Raw genomic sequence first — 24,218 nt, 5'->3', positions numbered from 1 at the left:
TCTGGAAACTGTCCTGCCATCATCTCAAGAGGAGAAAGACGGTTCACACAACAGCAGCAGCTAAAGGCCGATACTCCCTTTTTGAAACCATAAGAACAAGACGAAGGTTCTGCAGTGACGTCAGCAAGCTGCCGGAAAAAACGTTTGTTCAGCAGGACTGATCATACTCTGCAAGTCGCTGGCGAACTCGCAGGCCACGCCCCTTGCAGCATGTGCCCATCTTGACCAGTCAAACATTTGGATGAGACAGCGATAGGGTGCGACAATGGTGGAGAGAGTCGTTTGAGTTGATGAGAGAGGAAGAGGAGGAAGAAAGACAGACGATCAAAGCTGAGGAGGGAGAAGAATTATTAAAATACGCTCCAGTGGAGGAAATGAAGAAAAGGTGACCTCAAGACGCTGCTGAACTCGCAGGCCACGCCCCCCACAACAGGCCACGCCCCCTCACAGCAGCCACACATCTGTGAAGCGGCGTTTTCACTTTTCAGCTGCACAGTTTATTTCTCGCCTTCTGTGCTGTCAGAAATACATTTCTCTGAACGGTTTCAGTGATAGAAGAGAGAGTTTTTGTACGAGGCCATGTTTGTCTGGTTTTAACTGCAGGAGCTGACCACTTTCAGTGATGCCTTCAGGTGCATCACGACATTTTAACAAGCTGCGGCGCTCAGACAGTAGCGATGTTAGGAGCTAAATATGACTGATAGTGATCAGTTTGCCCAATTTGTTGGGCCAGAAGGAGCCCGCCGGCGGAAGTGACGTCATTTTGTTCAGCAGCATGTTCGGCTGTCGAACCTTCATCTTGTTCTTATGGAGTATGAATTGGCCTTTACTCTGCAGACATCTGGACCCGCAGAGTTCAACTGATGTCGCTCAGTAGCTTATCTGCTCAGTGCGCAAACTCAGCTGTGCTACATGCTACATGCTACATGCTAAAGCACCCCAACGATGCTGAACATGATTAAAGATGGATACGGCGTTCCCAATGAGCTCGGTCCCTCGGTCTTCAATCCACAGTCCACATTGCATACACACATTGTATATGAAGTACTAAATTAGCCTAAGTACTCCTCACGATACTCGGCATCAGAAAGTAGTTAAAGGTCAGTACTCGTCCTTTAAAAAAGTGGCATCATCCCGATCCTAAATTGCACTGAGCAGTGTCATAAAGACAAAGAGCAGTGAGACTGTGGGAGTGCACATCGCAGGTACAGAATCAGGAAGCCTCATGACGTCATTCCCCGGGATTTTTTGGCGACATTTTGATGTTTTTCTGCAAACATCACTTGGCAAAACCATTCGTAGCTCACTTGCTCGTCAACGTAGCAACACAAATAATACATCATTTTTAAGCTGAGCGAAAGCTCTGTCCCGTGGAAACCTCATGGAAAAATTATTATTTGCTGTTTTATATCTGTAGATATAGGTATGTGAAGACCACGGCTGCTATTTTCTTCCTGGTTTGTGATCCAGATTCTGCGTCTTCCCTGGAAGATCTGCATTTTCTGCATTAAATAGCGTCATGTAATTTCTCGGGAACCCCTTGAAACTCCTCCTCGTCCGCCATTTTGAATTGTTCACTTCCATCAACATTCAGATTTTCATCGGAACATATTAAGAGCTCGGTCAAATTCAAGACATAAAAACAACTTTAACGGATTAAGTGACACTTTTGAAAGGTAAAGCGAGCAGGAAGAGGAGGAGGAGGAGGAGGACGACGAAGAGGAGGAGGAGGAGGAGGAGGAGGAGGAACAGGAGGAGGACGAAGAGGAGGAGGAGGAGGAGGAGGAGGAGGAACAGGAGGAGGACGAAGAGGACGAGGAGGAGGAGGAGGAGGAGGAGGAGGAGGAGCAGGGACAAGATTTGATTTGTTATTGACTAATATAATAAAAATGCATGACACACGTTTACCATGTTATTAAGAAAAAATGAGTAATGCAATAAATATGATGAGGCAGTAGGTAGTATATAGTAGTATGGAAGTCGGGTGTGCAGCTCCAATCTTAATACTATCAAATACATTTCAGGCCGAGAACAAAGTTAAAATCTACATTATTATTCCTTCAGATTGAAGAGTATAAAGAGATACACCGTCCTTGAAAGTTTCACTGAGATATCTTGATTATTAAATAAACTACAAGAGTTTTTATGTCAAAAGTTATGTTGGTTGAATTCATACATTACCCAAGCTCATACATTTACATTAAATCAGAATTTGTCTGGGCAAGTTAAAAGTTGCTCAAAATCCTGAATGTCAAGGCCTGAGTGCTCCTGATGCTTCACTGCGTGACCTCGTCACTTGACTGTGGCGAGAAGAAAAACCAGAGGCGGCCCAGAGTCGTATGGAGGTACAGGCTGGGTTTCCCTCGTTGTCTGATGCGTGTGAGGCGACGCCTGTACCTGCCAGCAGGTGTGCGGGGATTTCCTCTCCAGGATGTACTGGGTGAGAGGCGACGGCTCCAGCTCGTACTTGTCGAATGGCACCTTGTCGATCACCATGGGCTCGGCGTCCAGGCAGGAGAAACGGACGTGTGGGTGGGCGGAGCGCGGCGGCTGGAGGGGTGGAGGGGCGGAGGGGTGGAGGGGTGGAGGGGAGGAGGGGCGGAGGGGCACACCGTTCATTCACACAATACATTTTAGTTCGTGTTTAACAAACACTGTTGTAATGGTTTCACACCATAGCTTTGCTTTTTGTCGTCACATTTATGAGTTTTACTCGAAAAAGCTCAATTTTACGACGGATAAATAGCAGTTTCACAATGGACTTCAAACTTGTTCACCGTGACATTTCTACAAAAGAGGACAAGAAACAAGGCCTGCTGGGAAATACTAGACTTTTTATCGAATCTTCTTCCTTTATAGCGTCTTCACACACTTAAAATGTAATTCATGTTAGTTTGAGGACCACACAAAGTAAACGTGTCAGCCCAGTAAAATGATAGACGCATTTTCTTTACTTTAAGTGTAACAAGGAATATCTCGTATGGTTTTAATAAATATATTGTGTATGAGCAGATAGTTAAAAGCATGTCAAATCCCTCATGTGGCATCTAATTGGTCCTCATAGATTTTAGCTTTACATGTTTTCAAGTGAAAAACATCACGGTGCTCAAAGCAACTTCAATCCAACTTGGTAGTTTTATTTTGACAGTTACTGTAATAACAATCCTACTTGGTAGTTTTATTTTGACAGTTACTGTAATAACAATCCTACTTGGTAGTTTTATTTTGACAGTCACCATAATAACAATCCAACTTGGTAGTTTTATTTTGACAGTCACCGTAATAACAATCCAACTCTGTAGTTTTATTTTGGCAGTCACCATAATAACAATCCAACTTGGTAGTTTTATTTTGACAGTCACCGTAATAACAATCCAACTTGGTAGTTTTATTTTGACAGTCACCGTAATAACAATCCAACTTGGTAGTTTTATTTTGACAGTCACCGTAATAACAATCCAACTTGGTAGTTTTATTTTGACAGTCACCATAATAACAATCCAACTTGGTAGTTTTATTTTGACAGTCACCATAATAACAATCCAACTTGGTAGTTTTATTTTGACAGTCACCGTAATAACAATCCAACTTGGTAGTTTTATTTTGACAGTCACCATAATAACAATCCAACTTGGTAGTTTTATTTTGACAGTCACCATAATAACAATCCAACTTGGTAGTTTTATTTTGACAGTCACCATAATAACAATCCTACTGGTGGTCTGTCCATACGAAGGTCTGTCTTCTCCTGTTGTTAATGTTTATAGTGAATTGTTCTCTGCATGTGTGGTTTCATTACTTTATATTGGCCTAAGAAGTAACCGACATCGTTTTCAAACCATTGCAGTGTAAATGCAAAAAGGATGCATTTTCACATTAAACTTGTTCGTCACATTTGAATGTCACACTTCCCGTCTTCACCTCCATTAATTCTGCAGTAACAGTGTGTGTTGTGTAAACAAAGCTTTTAGCGTTATATCTATAGTTTTTTCCCATTTATTTTCACAATGTTTTATTTTAAAGTATTTGCAATTTAAAACAACTACAACAAGAATATTAATCAATAATACATCTTGGAAGGAAAACCTATACAGCAGCCAGCCGATCGAAACAGGTTGAACGTTCTGCAGGGAGCGACTTGCTTGTCAACAAGTCCCTTACCAGTGTGGGAGAGTTCTGGTCGGGCCAGAAGGCCTCGGGGACGGGCCAGTGGCCGATGGGGACGCCGGTTTTGGGGTTGGGTCGCACATAAATCAGCTTGTGACAGCAGTGCCAAGGCTGCGGTCCGGCCTTCACTGTCTCAGCTGGAGCATCTGTGCAGGAAGACAAAGAGAGCAGCTCCAGTTCAGGAGAGAGACGACATCCACCCACCCACCCATCCATCCACCCACCCACCCACCCATCCATCCATCCATCCATCCATCCATCCACCCATCCATCCATCCATCCATCCATCCTCTGTCCGGCTTCCTCCCAGAGCTGATTCCAGCTGAGTGTGGGCGGAGGCAGGTCACACCCTGAACGGGTCACCAGAGCATCACAACGAGCAGCAGAATAAGCCATCACTAATTTAGAACCAATTTACCTCAAAGTCAAGTTTATGGACCAAATCCACACTGGGAGCTCACGACTCATTCTGAATGTAATATAGTTAGTAACATATTAAAATGTTATCTACAATGAATGAATATGATGCCTGTCCCATTCACTATAGCTACTTTTTTCATATGCAAACTGTACAAATAAAAAATGCAGTCCTATATCTGTATTATTACAATATTGGCTTCGTCAATATCACTTATGCTTGCTCATGTGGAATTGTTGGGCTTTTCTCGATAACGTTGTCTTGAAATGACTGTGTTGTATTTGGCGCTATATAAATATCGTACTTCCCGGACTATAAGAGGCTATAAGAGCTCTATTCACTTTTCACAGAGCTCCATATGACATAATTATATACATGACCATAGGCTCTGATCATTTCATTGTAGCAAGGAGGACAAAGTGCAAATAAGAGTCGTAGAATTAATCCAAAATAGAGAGAAATCTACTGAAATAGACTAAATCTTGTGTCATACTGTCACCACTTCTGCATCATTAAAGAGGAACAACAAGCAGCTGTTAAAAAAAAGAAGCTCAAAGGAATAACATGTGTTGAGAGGGAAAAGGAAATCCACTGCTAGTCAAAGTAGTGAGACGCAGGTGAAAGGTTTTCCTCTTACCCTCCAGAGGAGGAGGATCAGGCCCCGTCTTCTCAAAGTTGATCACAACTCCACTTTGGATTTTCTGCACCAGAGACTCCAGACACTGATTCAACATTCGCTGTGAGAACACGCTGTAGGAACGACCTGCAACGCAAAAGACAAACGCATTGTTTAGAAGAAACGCACAGAAAACACACAACCGTCATCCCGTCGTTAAATATGAATCCTTTCAAGTAGTTTGTTTTTCAAGAAAGTTTTTGCGTTTTCACTTGAAAAAGCTTCATGAAGCTGCTGAGGTGGTAAACCAACGTCAAGTTTGTTTCATATCTCGTGAGCATTCCTTTACTTTAATCATTAACCTTTTCATGAATATAAGAGGTGCATTCACGCAGAATGCAAAGCGAGACACATGTACAGTCAGTTAGTTGCATGTAGAAGAATGAGGTTGAACATGAAGCTCAGCTCTGCAGCAGTCCCAGGTTTTCATCTCTCCACCTCTTTTCTACAGAAAGTGTCATCAACAGTGATGCTGGTAACGCGTCGTTAATTAGTAACACGTTACTCTCATATGACCACTTTATTTCAGTAAGCAGTAATCTAACACGTTACTATTTCCAAACCAGTAATCAGATTAGCTACTTCTCCAAGTCACTGTTGTAGTTTCTTGTCTGCAAAGCTGCTTTATTAACAAACAGAACCGACTGCTCTCCTCCGTTCTCCACACACACACACACACACACACACACACACACACACACACACACACACACACACACACACACACACACACACACACACACACACACACACACACACACACACACACACACACGGTCACCTGACCCGCCCCCTTCTCCACTCTCAGCCAATCACAGGCCAACCTGCTCTAATGATGCGTTCAGGTATCAGAAAAGAATTGGAATAAATCATTTTCATCAATAAACCTTAACATTGCAATAAGGCCCCTCTTTTTAAATCAATCAATCAATCAATCAATCAATGAAATACTTTATTTGTACGGGAGGGGGAAAATGCAGTCGCATAGAGCAGGCAGTGCAAATAAAGATAAATAGTGCAACTACATCTCTTGGCAAATAAATTCCAGTAATAGTAAAAATCTGATAATAAAACTGTGAGTCAGATATAAATACAAGAAAGAATGAAGGTCAAAGGTTACATATGTAAGTAAATATTCTTTGAGAAAATGGTTCGGCAAGCTGATAATATGTTAAATCTGAAGATTTTGTTCCACCAGTGTAAAAAAAAAAAAAAAAAAAAGCTGTACATTTTTGTGAATGCAAAGAAATGAGTTCAGTTAGTATGTATGTGCAGCTTGAAACTAATTGGGATTTTCTTGTGAGCATTAGTTTGTCACACTACTTAAATGTACAGTTGTAGTAGAAGTGCATTAATGAAAATAAAAGTTAATTCTGCATAATGTCATATAACCTCACAGTGCTTCAATCTCTTGAACAGCCATCCAGTCAAAGTGTCTCACTTGTCTAAGTTACCCCTCTGACCTTTTCCTGCCTCCAACTTCACCTGGAGTGACCCTGTCCTGCACCCATTCACTCGCTCACTTCAATAGCCGGCGGCTTTGTGTCAGCTCTGCCATCAGCAGTAATGGACAGGCAGCTCGCGCTGCCGACCGTCACTGACAATGGAGCTGCGTCATGTTCTGCATTCAGCGCCTCTGACTGCCACATGCGGCTTTGGCCGTGCTCACTTTTCTATGCAGTTCATCTTAGTCCGCCGCCCGCACCTTTCCAGTTGCTTCCTCCGGCCCGCTGCTTCCAGCGGTTGTTGGAAGTCGCACATTGAACGGCAAAACTAGTTTTTTTTTTCAAATCATGTGGCTCAGTGAGACCTCACTCTCATCATATTGGCAAAGGTTTCGAAGAACCTATGGCCAAACGAATCATGAGGATTTAGCTGAGCTGTTCAGGTGATTGTTGCCAATCGGACAGTTTGGAAACAACCGGTAGTTTGTAATCAGACACATACAGGCCAATTTCCCGAGCAGTGCCATAAGCTTTACATTTTTCTTCGCAGAGTATACTTGATGACAGTGTCTATATTTTCATAACACCAAACGATTACTGAAAACAATTACTACATTCTCAACATAAAGCCAATTTCAATGAAATCTTCTGGTGACAAATACAGTGAAGTGTCTCCTACAGCAGTTTCATTCTGGGCGTTTTTACAAACTCCCCCTGACAGCATGGCTGTGAGCAATGACATAGCTAGCTGTCATGCTAATATCTCAGCTCGTGTTGTGTTTTGGCCACCGCTCTTGAGAAAAAACTGAAAAAAAAGTGAAGGAAAGGAAACGGTTTTCTTTGAAGTTTTTACAATCTGCTTGGCAGTTTGGTCAGATTGGAGCCTCTTGCAGGCCGGTTTTGTCCCACGGGCCTTATGTTTGGTGTGAGAGGTCAAACCAGGCTTAAGGCTTCAACGGCTCTGAGTTTGAACAAAAAAACCCACAATGTAATACGTAAGACACTGACAAAAATGATAGCAAATGTTGCAGACCCTAGACGTAGACGGTGGAGACCTCGACAATCCGGTTCACGTACAGGTGAAAGGGCTTGATATTGATATGTTGAAACTTGTCATAGCCGACAATGATATAAATTTGTTTTTGTGTCATGAATAAAGTCACTAACAAAACCAGGCAGTGTGAGGCCTCTACAAATGACTATTCTGTAAAACTGAGAGGCTTTGACTTCCTCCAATGTCGATGGAATTACAGATCTAAACTACTAGCAAGGAGAGTATATTGATGGCACACCAATGCTGCCCAGTAGGGAATACCCTGCCTTTCAAACATCAATGAGCAATTTCTACTTGCAAGGCCCTTAACCCTTCCACAACGGCTCCAGCACAGTGACCCGGTGGCCGAAACAAGAGCGCCCTGTGTCTGCGCCACATTGTTTGGGGTCCCTGTGGCCAGAACTGTCCAACACGACTCTGATTGTTGAGCGAGGCGCTGCTGAGACGGAGCTGCAGGGCCGCTTCTCTCCAGCTGCCAAGACAACCTTTATCTCCAAAAAGAGCTCGCAGCAGATCCCTTACTCTGCTTTTCCTTTGGATTGACAAGAGATGATTCACCGGCGGTGCCGGGGAACGCGTTTAACAAATAGCTATTTTGATCTGGTGTTATAAATACTTTGTGCTTGTCCAAGCACGTCACACAGGGCTGTACTGGAGAACACAGGCCACTTTCTCACACAGGGGGAGGATGATTACAATGGTTTAAAAAAAAAAAAAAGCTCAGATGACATTCATTTACTCACTAGTAACATGATATGAATCATACATATCAACACTAGATGCCGCACGGCCTATCAGCGCCTGTTGACGTGACGTGCCTACAGCGCCGCCATCTTGGAGAGGTCTCTCGCTGCTGCTGAACATATAGATCCCACGCTAGAAAATCCACAAAAACATTTGTAGCATAGCAACACAAACAATTTTAAAGCTGAGGAAAAGCTCTATCCCGTGGAAACCTCATGGATGGTCAAATTATTTGGAAGGGGAAAAGTCTTCCACTCTTCCATTCTTCTTTCTTTATGTTTAGCACCAGCGGGTGACCTCTGCAAGATGGCGGCGCTGTGAGGCATCTGGTGTTTTATATCTATGATATGAACAACAACAATCTCAAATCACTAACCCCTTGTTGGGGGGGGGGGGGGGGGGGTGTCCTCAACTACTTCCACTGAGCACAACCTAAAGAAAACTATAGAGGTTAACTTTCTGTACTCCGAAAGTGGAAACGCAAAACTTTTGTTGCATTTTGTATGTTCGGAGCCAATGAAAAGCAACATTTAGAAAATGGCTCCCGAGGTGGAATTTTTTTGAAAAATGCAGTTTCTGTGGAAACGAGTTGCAACTTTTGGAAAATGCTCAGGCGACATCTCCCGTGTAGACGGCGGAAACTCTGCGACTGTGCATGCACACCGTGGCTGCAGAAAAGTTCTCCTGCACATGCTCAGTAGAGCCAATCAGTTTTCTCTGCGGTGTCATGACGACCAGTCCATATTCTCCTGGACTTGGTGCTTTAATTTTTGACAGTCACCAAAATAACAATCCCACTTGGTGGTCTGTCCACTAGGATAGTGTTCTCCTATTGTTCATGCTTAGCACATATTGTTCTCTGCGTGTGGTTTGATTACAAAAGCAATCAACAGCACCCACTAGTGGCCACAGAAGAGAAGTTTTCTGATGTGTGTGGGGCCTTTTTCCTCATTCTCGTTCTACCTCACAGTGCAAGTCCATGCATTTTCAAGTGAACATGAATTAGTGCATCTGAAGGTACAAGTGTTTGTTACAGTATTTCTGTCAGCCTTGTGAGGGATTGGCAAACCCCCCCCCCCCCCTCCCCCCCCAGGGTAAAGTCCGTCTCTCAGCTGGGCTCTGACCACCTGAAACCATCACTTGGAAAAGGTGTGTATAGAAGACAAAGGACCTCCTGAGATGATACACTAGTCTGTATTTAGACACACAATTAAGGTTCCATAATGCCGGTAAATGTCTGGGAAATGTGTGCTACCAAACCAAAAGAGCCTTCAATCATCCCCTCCTCTGAAACGACGTCCCACCAACTTAGAAAGCAGCACTTTTTTTCGTGTCCTCTCAAATTGGCTTCAAGACAATGGGATTGTTTCTCGTAGCCCTCAACAAACACTCGACAAAGCTCCTCCAGAGGACATTTTTCCAACTGCTCAGTATTGTCAGGCAACCAAAACCCCCTTAAAACAACCGATCTGATCTCTACAATCACCAGATACTTCACAGTGCAGATGTATTGTAGTCCGTCCACCTACCTCCTGTGACCTCACACATGGGTGTGATGGGGGAATCGTCGGGCGGGACGCCACCGAGGGGTTCGGGCTCCACGGAGGCATTGCCTGAAATGCGCAGCACCAGAGCGAACAGGCGTTGATCCCAGCGAAAGGGCTCCTTGGTCAACTCGCTGCCGGGCAGCGGTGTGGTCAGAGGCAGGTGGAGCTGGACGAGGAGACAGAGGCAAGACAGGCCTGAGATGAGACACGGGTTTGAGACTTTTTACCCAGACGCCATCCCTTGGTTCTGATTGATGGTGTATAAATATGCTAAACCAACTTTTAACAGGAGAATTTTAACAGGAATATTGATAAATATCACATTTACAAGATAATAATAATAATAATAAAAAAAAACATGGGAAAAAACCCCCACAACAAAAGGCTTTCTAGAATCTGGAATAGACCTCAGAGACGCTCCGCTTCACTTCATAGCAACAATTTAGCTCATCAGTGATTGATGATGGGGCCTGTGGCCTTTTCGAGAGGCAATCTGAGGTAGCTCCAGGGTAAACAAAATAATAATGTTGGAAGCCACACGTGTACTACTAAATAAGAAATACGAATGAATCCAATGATTGATTATTAAAGAAAAATCAAACATATTTAACCCCATACAGGGTACATATAGAAATTGGGAATCACAATAAGGGATGTGTCGACAAAGCAAATCAAAAGTCCTGTAAAAAAATAAGAAATGTGAAAGAGGAATATCAGACATCAGGGCCGTGGGCCAAAGCCAGCCTGGGAAAGGCTCCAATCTGGCCAAACCACCAGGCAAATATAAAAAATGCAAAGAAACCATCAACTTTTTAAACAGTTTTCTGCAGAGTAGCAGAGTTACAAGAGTTTTTTTTTGGACATTTCACTTAGTTTTGTAAACATTTTGTAGAAAAAAAAATCAATGCAAAGAAAAAGTTAACATTTTAAGGTTGTTATGGTTTTTATGAGTTCTTAAACAATTCTCCACTCCCTACACAAACGCCACATGCAGCCAAACTATTCATTCACGTGTTTTGAAATTGACTCATTAAAGTTCACTCTGAATGAGCAGGAAGGGAAGTGTCACTTTCTCCATAAAGACCGAAAGATTGTAGCGCTGAATCATCAATTTTCACCATTTTCCTTTTTTGACATTTCCTCAGCAGCTCAAATCTTTCAGCACAGACACATTACTGTTACAAGAACTCCAAATTAAAGTCAAACATCCACCACTTCATGTGGTAACTTGCGCCTGGTGTCAACAGGCACAGACCTGAAATTACCTCAGGAGCTGTAAATTATCGTGTAGCTGCAGAGTTACAGTTATTTATTTGTGTGTTTTACTGAAACTTGCAACACGGCTGAATAGATGTGTCTCAGTTTCACAGGGAGGAGCAGCATGAATGCTGACCGCGAGTGATAATGAGGCATGGCAGGCGACAAGTTGGAGCATTAAAAGACTAAAGTCAGATGAAATGAGTCAGTGTGGAGAGAAGTACAGAGTTTGATAAATGGAAATCATCTGCAGCCACGAGGATGATACATTTATTGGGAATTTAATAAACAGTTTGTGCCATTTATTCAAAAGCTCAAGAGATGAATTAAATGATTAAAGACGCTGTAATAAAAATTGAATTGACTGTGGCTTCACAGATATGACTATTTGCTAGAATTTATGTTTTTTTTTTATATAAACTTACATGTTTTAAACACAAAACAAAGAAACAAGATGACTTATTTTAGGCCAAAGAGAGCAGGTTTGGTATTTTCAGTTTTTCTTTGAGGCCATTCAATTTGTCTTCTTCTCACAGAAAATGGAAACGCAAATCACTGCAACTTGCGTCTTACTGCTTAGCTTGTTATGAATGTTTTTTTCCTCAACACTACGGGGATGTCAACACAAGTTCCTCACACTCAATGTCAAAAACTGTAGTATGTGTTGTCCATATGAGGGTAAAACCTTCACAGAGCACCTATTGAAATACTTCTCAAAATATAAATCTGGGGATTCATGAAAGGATGATCAAAGTTCATGATCAATGACTCTTTTGACCATTAATATGTAATAAAATTCATTTTGAAGTTGAAAACTGACCAAAATCACATTCATATTTAAAGCTTTAAAATGCACTGCGTTTCCTGGTAGATCTCTATGAAGAAGACAGAGTTCTGGGGCGACAGCAGATGAAAACTCGCCACAGCTAAATCAAAGAACATTTCTTTAAGATTAATGTTTTCTGTACATGGTCCCTCAAAAATAAACAAACTACACTAAAGCCCAACAATCGAATGTGTTACTTATAATGACGACCGATTCATCGATTTGTTCAGCAGCTGTCAGCTCGATAAAACATTGAAAGAAATGGTGAAGTTTTAAAACATTTAGCTGAGAAATCGGTTGGTTGCAATTTATGGTAAGAGGAGGAGCGTCAACAGTCTCCTCCATGTTTGTAGTTGTTTAGTGCCATACTATCTCCTCCATGTTTGTAGTTGTTGAGTTCTGTAGCTATGTTCCACTCATGTCTGCATGGTGTCAGGGCAGGAGGGAAATCTTCTCCATTCAACACACACAGAAAACCTCCGGGAAAGCATATTTAAAAAAAGGCATTGATCATAACACAACATGTTGCAGACCTTGTTTCTCTGTATACAACTTGTCTTACCTCTTCTTGGACGCCGCCGGTGCTGGTCAACTTGTTGCCGTCTGTGATTGCAATTATGATGGCCGGTTCAAGGAAAAATGGATTTCTTCCCTGCAGAGAGGAAAAAAACAACAGGTATTCGTTCATTTTGAAGCCATGTCACGATTCCTCTTCAGAAATGTTCATTACCAGAAACAAGGAAGTGTTGAATGTGTGTATTTATGGCACATAATTATGTGAGGCATAAATAAGCACATCATTGTGTGGAAAACTTACCAAGGACCTATTTAGGAGAGTCGGTGAGTGAAACAGAGATATTTGACTCAGGAGAATAATAAATGGAAGCAGTAAGAGTGCAGTCTTTAGTAGAGCCTGTGTGGATCCCTGCAGTCGATGTTCACTTCACACTCAACGATGCTGAAGTATATTACCTTCTGGGCTACATGGAACCCTTTTCCCCTGCTGCTGGAACCCACAATATATCACCACTGCACACTGATAAAATGAAACTGGAGCAGCGCTACATTTATCACCTCACATCAGCCTTGTGGGATCTCCACAGAGGCCGCCAGTAACTGGTTGTGTTAACGGCGTGAAAACCTCAATGCAGGCCGACGAGTCCCGTCAGCAAACTCACGCATGCACACCGAGATCACTAATGGACACTCCGACTACCCGTAGGCTGAACGTGCTGAATGATGGATCTATAGTTACAGTAAACACCGCAGGATACCGTTGACATTGCAAATTGGTGCCTCTTTCTTATCCGACAATCTCCTCATGGTATCAGATCTCTTCACTGGACGCTAATGAGTTGGTGGTCGTGCTCACCAGCCAGACGACTGACTGTTTCATTTGTGTCCCATCGGCTTACAACAACAAGTTCCATTTGAAAACAAATAGTGTAGCGTAGTTTTCACTGAGTGGGCAGGATTAGGAAGAAATACATTAGAACTACTCATGTTGGACTATTAAACAGTGGAGACGAGGTGTCAATGATCATAGCTACGTAAGAGCAAAACAGAAAGTCAATGAGGAGTCGGAAATACACAGGACATGGATAATAGTGGAAGAAGACAACTTTAACAAGAACAAGCCAGAGAAGGAAACAGAAGAAGAGAATCCCAGTTTAAAATACATGTGGCTTGTAAAAGTGTTAATCACGTGAAGCCCTCAACAATGTCACCGTCACATCCATCAGACACGGTGCCGTTATGATGGAGCTCTATTAGATCTCTTTTTCTCACCCCTGCTGACACTTTAACCTTCATTCAAGCGGCCCCATCGCTTCTCTGGCCCTCATCCTTCCACTCCTCTATTTCTCTCCTAATGAGACTGTGATCGGTGTCAGGATTACCCGCGGGCCGTCTCCCCCTCTAACTCCAGAGCCGGCTTCATCTCCCTGGGGAGACTCATCTCAGATGCCTGGCAACCTGGAGGGCTCTTTGTTACTGTAGCACACACACACACACGCACACACACACACGCCTGCTCCCCCTTTGTCTCGCTGTATTTGACACCCCTGAACATCTTAAACGCTCTGCGCTCAACATGAATCAGATTCCACTTTTCCAAATGGTTAGTTGCATATCAAGTTAGAATACTGCCAATGAAACGCACGCCGTCGCTTCACTTGGCTTTGATTTATAGTTGACGCAGAGACTGAGGCCCCCGTTTCCACGACAACGTTTCACGTGACACCACCTAACCCGTTGAAAAAAGGAGTGTGTTTCCACTGCAGCAGCAGACCCCACCGACAACGATGTAGTTAGTCTGCCGGGCCACTGGAGGGCGCTGTTGCTTGATATTGTAATGAAACCACAGAGGCGTGTGCAGAGAACAAAACACTATAAAATGGAGAGAACCTGACATCCTAGTGACTGATGAGGAATCAGATGCTATCAGGGAGAGTCTCAACTATTAAACTACTGATATGGACCATAAAACTAGAATACTGATCGCCAGTCAAACCACGACGGGTCGGCCATGTTTGTTTACAAGTGGATGAGCAGGAGGGAGGGGGAGAGATGCGCAGTAACAAGCTCCGCCTCCATCAACCTCTGCAGGAGGGAATAGAGACCGTGAAAGAATCTTTCCACCTTGGGAGCCGAGATAAAAACTTCACAGATACAGAGGATCAGAACACCGGTGTCGTGGAAACGGACCCCCAGAAGTGAAGAAAGTTTTGCGGATACACTGGTAATCGTTGTCGTGTAAATGGGGCCTAAGCAACATGAATCAGATTCCAATTTTCCAAATGGTAATTTGCATATTAATTTAGAATACTGCCAATGCTTCACTTGGCTTTGATTTAAAGTTGACGCAGACAGAGACTGAAAAACGCAACGAGCCGATAAATCCTTCACCGACTTTGAAAAACCTCCAGCATGACATCGCCTCTGCTTGTACAATTTCAAAAAGACAAAACCCAAATGAAACCAGAATGTCCTAAAAGCTCCACCACACGCCCAGTTTTGAGCACGTGATAAAACGTCCTCATATGCAGAAAACATGCAGGATTTGCATATGTTGTCCAGTCTGTCGCCACTTTACTATAAACAAGTTGTTTTTAATGCAGAAGCGCCCGGGTTCCCTTCCCTCACAAGCTTCACCGAGAGAGAAACTAAATAAAAGATATCACCAGGAAAAGCTCAATTTAGTGCCACATCTTCACGCCAATAATGACTGTCAGCATATCAAAAGTATTAAACAATAAAACTGAACACTTACTAAGATTTTCTTAAAATCTTACGAGATAGAATTCACCATTATAATGGCAAAGTATTAACCCCAGTAATAAATATGCAGTTAAAAGTATCAGACACAAAAATGTGCTAATTAATAAGTTATCTTGTTCAAACATTTTTTTAATTTTCTAACAGAGGCATTTTTTTTAAGATTGTAAGCTGAAGAACTTGTGCTGTCAGTTGAGGAGTATGAGACAGTCCCAGAGAAAACAATGATTACATTTCACAGAAACAACTCATCATTAAATATAGAGTAAATAAAAGAGACCTACCTCGCAAGAAAGTAAAACACTAGTATTGTGTCAAATTATTAACCTAAAAAATTTTTTTTAACCAAAAATCTTGATGGATTTATTTAATTAATAGTTTTCTGAGTTTCTCAAATATAAAGATGTGTTGCTTTTGTAAGATTGTGAGCCAACTATCATAAAATAGGCTGAAAAGAGTGGAGCTTCGTGTAAAAGGTGACAGTAACCACCAGAAATGAATGAGGACTACAGTAAAAGACGATAGGTGATAGAAACACACTCAATTAGTGTTAAAGTCTTTCTTAAATAACAATTGTAAGCTGAATATATTTTACTGTCAGAGACGATAAGAAGTATGACTTATATACAATAGAAAATAAGTATTATAAGACTGTACCTGATGGGTTATGGGGAAAAAAACTGTTAAAGCTTCACAAAGAGTAAAACAAGGACAAAGTAACTAAATAAATAAGTTTATCGTTTCAACGTTTCCATTTCAAGAAAGTTTCATGTTTGCGTGTCAACATTTTAAAAAACCGTCTGAAAGATGATGCAGCTTTCCTCTGGAGCCCCTCGGGGGCGCAGTTCGTTTTTCACTGGCTCCGAAACTGACACACAAAACACGCCAAAGGTTTTACGTTTTCACTTAAAAACGTAGATGGGGCCTCAAGGCATTTAAACAAATTCATAGATTGTAAAATTGCAAGCTGAATATTTAGTATCATAAATGTAAAAGGGAGTACAACGGCCTTTTTAAGGTATGAGGAAAACTGGTTAACCTGCACAATAAATACTAGTAAAGAGTAAAAAAACAACTAAACAAAACAGTAAAGATTTATAAAAGTAGATTGTTGAATTCGGTGACTAAATTGTCCAGATTTGAGGTCGACTTGTTTCTCAAGCAGGTTGATCAGTTGCTTTTGTAAGTTGAAGAGCGTCTGGTGCGATGAGGAACGACATGTTGTAGCTCACAGGCTCAGTTCTGGGGAAACAATGATCAAGCTGCACTGCAAGAGTAAGAGAACAAAAGCAAAAAATCACTAATTGAAAGATTCCAAAAATGTGATGTGGAGACCAATTATAAGAGACTAAAAGTACAAATATTATGCTTCAGTTTGAAAAAGGATTTGTAAGTTGAACGTCCTGGGAGAGTGTGTCCACACTGATCAATAACAGGAGAGTGTTGCTCCATTTAGCAGTAAAAATGTGCTTCCTCAGAGTAAAAAGTCAATCCTATCCACAGCTCTTTAAATGTGGCCAATGCAACACTTTTTCTTTGTGACGGCCATAAAAGCAAACTGCTCTTGTTCTGAGTAATTACATCTGTGTGCCATCTGTTCAGTAACAGACCTCCTCTGGTTGTACAGACTTAAAAAAAACCCCCAATAAAAACAAGGAGGCGCTATCAGTATAACTATGGTTAAGTTGCCTTGTCATTTGAGGTGGAGAGGAGCAGGACACAGTAACCTTGACCGTGACAGTTTGCATTGGAACCGCCGGTCTGACAGCGTGGCTGCTATTTGATATTCAAACTCCCCGAGAGTGTTTGACCTGCATTATGTATGTTGCATGTATGCATTACGCCGGGTGGTGGGGAGCCTCCATTTATTACCCAGGAAATGCTGGTTAAACATTCATTACCTCTTCACTTCCCTCCTCACCAGCAGATCTTCCGTCAAGCCCCTCGCCAGTCAGACCAGGTATGAGCCAGGCTTAGTGATATGTATTCAATTCACTTGCCAGACGCCGGCGCGCCCGGATGAGCATGAGAATTCTCCCGGGGAGAGGCGCCGCCACTCCTCCGAGTGGCTTTCTGTTGTTTGCCATTTCTAACGACACTAAACGTTTGTGTAGTAGTTGGAAAGCCACTGCGTGTAACACTATATGTGAAGCTTAATGACGGGAGGAGACTGACGGCTGACGAGTCATAAGGCCGTCCCACAGAACGCACTCTAAAATAGGAAACAGAAGCTATTTATTACACTCCAGGTCACAACTTTCTACGACTACAACACGACTTAAATTAGTGATGTCATGAGGCGTCACGGGCTGGAGGACATCCAGCCACACTGGACTGACTTACAGGCTCACAGCTGGGATTCAGGACATTCAATTCAAACTTCACTGTGTGACAACTGAGGTCAAAAGAAGTGTCCAGCTTAAAGACTACTTGAAGAGCTTTCAGTAAATATATGTACCACCATTCCTCAATGTTGCAAGCAAAGCGTTTCAAAGCTTTTCACTGGAAGAAAATGATGCACCTTCAACTAGTGACTGGATAAAGAATATGGCACAATGCATGTCAATGGAGAGAATAAAACAGACATAAAAGAGCTTCTATAAGAGGAAACTCATTATTATGACATTATCTCTGTAATTGTATTAATTTATCAGTGTATTCTTGACTATTACTTCTTGTTTGTGCTCGTTATGGTCCCAGCAAGCTATTTATTACTATGTACTCGAGGCAATGACGTGCGGTACATTTATACTATCTTCAAACCAGAGAGATGCTGACAGAGAACTTGGTTTGTGTGGGAGGGGTGGGTTGTGTTTGCTCAAGGAAAAAAAGAAAAATATAACACAGAGCAAATGCTAATCTCTGTACGACTGTTGAAAACAAAAGACAATCACCATGTACAGCTAGTAAATGTGTTTTAACGATTTGACATCCTTCACAGGCAGATCACTTGTTTTTTGGATGAATAGAAAGTGAAACTATTGTTGTAGCAGCATTTTGAGTTCCCATTGTGTGGAAACACAGGAACTCAAATAACCATAGCAACTACTTTACTTACAGAAGCATCTTAAAGAAATAATGACAATGTTTTTTCCTCTCATAATTTAAACATTAAGATCATTAAGATTTATTAAACAAACTGAAAAAAAGCCTTTTTTTTATGTATTCTTTATAACTCAATATTTCTAATTTAATTAAATAATTAAAAAAAAGTATTTCAGTATGGCCCCTCTGCCATTTTTATTACCAGAGGCCATAATTATCATAATCACAATTTAAGAAATGTATGGAGCTTTAAAGTTTTAATGAGTGTATAAAAAAACTGAAAACAGAATTTTTTAATGATATTCTCTTTTCTTCCGATTCCTGGTTCTGGCTGACCTTTGAGAAAGACGCCATTCTGGCAGCATAACGGAACGTCTATTTATGGAACAGAGGACGTTGGGACATAACTATATAAATAACTTTTATATAGCACAAATAGTTTGAAAATATGTTCATCCTGAGTTAATATAATATCTATTTAGTTTTATTAAACAGGAGACATTAGCGTCACAATTAAAATCTGTAGTTTTGGTATGTTGGAGTGACAACTGAAAAACAAATGTTAGATTATTTTCTTATTTTAAGATGCTCGTGTCTATTTGCTCTGCTGCTGATCGACGACGCGGCTCTGCAGCCTTTATGGCCAAAAGAGCCATTTTTGTAACTTTCCACCACATCAAAATTTGACTGGAGCCACAAAACATGTTTAACCTTTAAAATGAGACTTCGGAGCTTCTAAAGTTTCACGTCCACAGAAGTTTGGAATCACGTCCAAAACACTGGGTCTTCTGCTGCATTTATGACATTTCAACTACAATTTAGAATAGATAACATTTCATCACATTTGACCTGATTTTAGCAGTTTCACTCCACCCTTTAAGCATTTCTAGACTATTTTGAAAATGTAGCTTTGTTAACCTGTTTTGGTTCTTTTTAAGCAGTTCTGCATTTCCCCTCACCATTATCAATTCTTTTAGGTTTTTTAAAAGCCATTTTACCCCCTCCTACCTGTAGTTTGAGCCATTTTTACCCTAGAGTTAAGAGTCCTTTTGAAAATGACTCAGGTATGTAAATACATTTGTATTTGTAAATTATTTTGTGTTGATAAGGGGCAGACATAAGTTTTACTTCTTTCTGCTCCTTTTCATCCATATGAAATGCTGTTTTTGCATTGTTTTAAATGAATGAAATAAATAATAAAATGAAAAAATATATAATGAAAATACACTTAATTAAAAACCTGACTTGAATATCATTATGCACATTTCCGTTTAAACTACCACGAGGAAGAATTCATTTGATGTTAAAGTTCATTTGACAGTTGCTAAAAACTGTCCAGACCTTTTTCCCCCACCCCGGTGGTCTAAATAATTTAAATAGCTGTTTAGAATAATACAGCACAACAAAGCAGCCTCTTGAAAGTGGCTATTAAGCTTAAATGACAGTAGTAACAACCACACCATGTTATATGTTTGTGCCATATGACTGAAGATGTGAGGGGTCACAGTATGTGGTTGATGCTTGTAAGACTGGGGAGAGAGGGTAACGGGGGGGGGGGGGGGGACTGTGGCGGGGCACTTGATGAACCTGACTGCCTCTCTTCAGAGCTACATACCTGTCCATAGTTGTCTATCCCAGTGACTAATCTATTGAGATTGAGTAAATCAAAAGCGGTCCTCAAGGAATGGCCAATAGTTGTGAGTCCGGTTGCTTGGAGGTTCCTCAGCTCGGTCATGAATGTGGCGTGGCTCTCCTTCCATCCAGCCTGCAGAAACACAACAAAGAAAAGAGCTGACTGCTGAGGAAAGGCTGGAGGAGCTGGAAGGAATCCACTGGACTCCAGGACGATGCAGAGAGTTGATTACAGATGAAATTAAGATATGTATCTTGGAGGATTTGGAGAGCGTAGTACTACACCGAGGTCTCCACGTATCCGTGAAAAGACCCAAAGGATATAAAATGTGCAGAAATGAAATAAGGATGTGTATGTACTGTTTGCAGATGCTTTCTCAGTCTGGACATGATTACATGTTTTGAGGAAAAGAGATGATGACCTTATGACTGTATGATTCCCGTCAACGTCACAGAGAAGCAAATAGTAAATGGATTGGGGTTTCGAACCTGCAACCTTCCGAGTGAGTGATGACCACTCTACCAACTGAGACACAGATGCCTGCAAGACAAGCAAACTGTCTTTCATGTAATAAACTAGTTGAAAGACCTGAAAGTAAATGATGTGACCGAGCTGCATTGGAATCTATAGAGGAGTGAGAGAGTTCACTTTTCCTCATCACACGCATGGAGCAAAGATAGCCACATACACATCACTTGTGGTCTAATTAATGTTTAACTATTTTTTATTATGATGCGATTTCCCCTCGGAAATCATACAGTGGCATTGTTCTCGGCTCACAGCAAGAAGGTCCAGCGACAAATACTAGTCGGAGCCTTTCTGTGTGGTTTGCATCACCTCACTGTGTGTGTGTGTGTGTGTGTGTGTCCCAAAAAAAAAAAAAGCATGTTAGTTGGTGACCCTAAATTGTCCCCTCGGTGTGAAAGTGAGTGTGTGGTTGTCTGTGATGGACGGGGGACCCCCCATGGTGTAAGGTGGGACGAAGCAGCACAGAAGACAGATGGATGGAGTTCCTCTCTATGAAGTAGTTTGACAGCACTGCAGCCGACTGCTTCATCCCTTTTCAACCAGGCCACTAAAGCCAGGCTCAGAGATGACAAAGGTCACAATATGTGCAGAGAATAAAGTGACAATTTAAGTCTAAAGAAGTAATAAAGTAGACTACCCCCCCCTCCCCTGATATCACCTCGCTGTATAAATAACACCCAGAGTTCCTTGCTGCTCACATTGAAACAAAATGTCGGCCATGTTTTAAAAGGAGTATGAAAGCTCCTCCTGAAGATTTCCACTCTACACAATCGATGTAGTGATCGCAACGTGGCGGAGCGACGGGAGAGGACGAGTCAATCTGCGCAATGTAAAGCCGGACAAAACAAACTCTACCTTTATCCCGTACGGAACGTCTTCATAATTTACCAACATGTACCGGTCCCCTCGGCTCGCCGGATCTCTCCCTCTGAGCTGTGGGGGGAAAATAAGAGAATTATTTATCGGTTGTGACAAGAACGATGATCTGAACTGCGGGATCCCCCCCACAATATGCGAGCGTGTCCCGTGGTTTACAGTACCTTCATAAAAGTCTCAACAGCGCCTTTTGCTATGTCCAGATAGGTAGTGCCCAGATGGGTGCGCTGGTTCATTGAAGCGGACGTGTCTATCAGAAAAAGTAAAACGGGCATTGTGATGGTAATGACACGTTCTGCATGGACTTGGTGTCAGTACAACCGGCCAAAACGCGAAAAAAAAAATCTTTTGTCTCTCCTGCCGCCTGTATCACCTCTCAGCTAGCTAGCTTAGCCGGCTGGCTAACTGTCTGTCTCACACATTCTTTCAAAAAAAAGTGTAAGAATAGTGAGTGTAGAAGCCCTTTCCGGGCAAACTAAACCTAAAACCTCAACTCCTGGGGGCCGGTTGTGGATTCACGAGGGAGTTTGGTAATTTTTACGATATTTTGTAAATATTCCTAAGTTTCATAGTAACAAAGTTCCCCTCACAGTGAGTCCCTGCTTCTCCCTACACTGAATGCGCTGTGTCTTGCCCACTGCTTTTAACCTAAGCCTCGCGCCTGACCCCGCCTCCCAAGCGGTCCTCCGCTGTCACGTGCGCGCCAGGCTCGCCTCTGATTGGAGTGCCGAAGACACTTATTAACATATCCAAATAAGGCAAAAGCCGAAAGTGGACTGCGCGTGCGCGGGCTCTCGAGAAGCAGGAATGCGAGGAAAATATTCTGTACTTATATACACACACTCCGTGTGTGTCCCCCCCCCAAAAATTCAACATATACGACGATGTGCAGATTTCTCTGAGCCCCGCCGCAGTTAGTTGCGGGGATATTAGTCATTAGTGTTAGTCTTGGGAGCGTATTACACAATAAACATGTAGTTCATTCTATGCAACGGGCGTGGGCTACTGTGAAAGACAAGCCCTATGAAGACTATGAGGGAGGAAACTGAGGATAACATCAGGCAAATAAGCAGTGCGCAGAAACTACTGGCACCGTGACACTTGTTTTTCATGAGATGACCAAATAAAGGCACCCCCTTTCTGGAAAACAGGTTTAGCTGAAGAGGATTGACATGCGCGCTCGCGCGCACACACACACACACACACACACACACTGCAGCTCGAAGATGGCTATACTTTGTCTTTCTCTGCCATAGCACATATACATAGGGATCAAACCCTCATTAAACAATCTTTCTGTAATGACATTTGTTTATTGTCAACTTCTATTATTGCTCCCCATCAGTTTTGGCCTGGTCATAAACATGATGATCTGTAGTTATGCTCGACTAACATCCTGCAAATGATCATTTCATTGCCTCACACATCATCCCGCATGATAAGAGTTTGCTCGTGGTGACACATGACACTCATCCCAGTCGTGCACGATTGTGCAACAACAATTTACATAATGTAGCTCCTTGGAAAACAGCATCACTTCCGCAGAAATGAGGGGAGACCACCCGGTGGATCTCGACAGCAAGGCGGAGGAAGGTCTACTGCCCTTTGTTTGATGGACTTCTGAGTAACACACATGCACTTCATTTTCCGGGGTGTCACTAACAGCTTTTTCACAGTAAAACCATGAACGTAGTTGCGCCTGTGTTGACGTCGTCTCTGCAAAGCTTAAACAACCTGCAGGCAAGCGTGTATGTTTCACATAAATGTACAAATATTGACCATGTCCATGTACACACCAGACATGGTATTCTTCCACTATCGTGAAAATATGTTGCAATCTAATATATGTGGAGAATAACATTTGCTTATTTTGGAAAGGTAAACATGAATTTTACTGTAACACATTAGTCTGGAATTCAGCTGAAGTATTTTTTCTTCTTTATGGCCTTGAAACTTTGCTCAGAATTGTATCGGGTATATATTTTTTAAATTGGTATATGTTGTTATCTTTTGTAATTTTTTTATATTTCAAATAAGACTTTATTTGAAATATAATATGTAGAGAAGGAATGTATGAATGTACAGTAAATAATTACTTTCCGTTATAAGAATGAAATTTGTGAAGTTGCCAAAAACATTAAAATGCAAACATCAAGAGCTTGTGCAGAATGTATATTACTACAACACAGAGGAAATACAATGCAAAAATGAAACAGTGTGCAACGACAAGACTGGAGCATTTTATTAGGATGGACAACAGTTTTTATCAGTGAATAAGTCGACATTCCGATTTTTGACTTTTCTCATAGTAGTAACAGATCTTTTTAGATAGCCAGTCTGATATTAATTAATTAATGATTTTTCCTTTGTAAAAATCTGTACTCTCTTCTACACAAAACTGCACAGTTTCACATAAAACATGAAGGCATAGTTGATTGTCAAATCTGCGCTCAACAGCATTAAAATGTAATTAAATTTTCTGAATTCTTGTGGAAGAGATAGGAGTCAATACTGACCATTATCGGCTTTTGAGACAAGCCACTTAAATACAATGCAAACGTTTTTGTACTAATATCAAACGTTGTTTTATGTTGACGTAAAAGATTATTGTCATGTTCAGTTCTGGTGCCACTCTTATTTTGGTCAGCGGAAGTGTGCGTGAAGGCGTCAGCTGACTGGCGGCAGCTCGCGCCGTCACAACAACACACGGGAGCGCGCGTGCCTGC

At 41.8% G+C, this 24,218-nt stretch overlaps 1 protein-coding gene across 1 annotated transcript in view; it reads right to left on the bottom strand.

Annotated features, from left to right (window-relative positions):
* The window catches only part of ints6 (integrator complex subunit 6), a 37,343-nt gene extending 15,343 nt beyond the window's left edge, over positions 1-22,000 (bottom strand). Inside the window, exons 1-8 of the mRNA XM_080498661.1 lie at positions 21,657-22,000; positions 21,472-21,549; positions 20,071-20,220; positions 12,697-12,786; positions 10,034-10,217; positions 5,223-5,348; positions 4,162-4,313; positions 2,398-2,550 (exon numbers count right to left, since the gene is read on the bottom strand). Coding sequence (XP_080354787.1) covers positions 2,398-2,550; positions 4,162-4,313; positions 5,223-5,348; positions 10,034-10,217; positions 12,697-12,786; positions 20,071-20,220; positions 21,472-21,549; positions 21,657-21,767 — 1,044 coding nt within the window. The 5' untranslated portion in view covers positions 21,768-22,000. The remainder of the gene's footprint in view (positions 1-2,397; positions 2,551-4,161; positions 4,314-5,222; positions 5,349-10,033; positions 10,218-12,696; positions 12,787-20,070; positions 20,221-21,471; positions 21,550-21,656) is intronic.
* Between the last annotated feature and the right edge of the window lie 2,218 nt (positions 22,001-24,218).

Source organism: Blennius ocellaris (genome assembly GCF_963422515.1).
Source record: "Blennius ocellaris genome assembly, chromosome: 6".
NCBI lineage: Eukaryota > Metazoa > Chordata > Actinopteri > Blenniiformes > Blenniidae > Blennius > Blennius ocellaris.
This window is presented reverse-complemented; position numbering and strand designations above follow the sequence as displayed.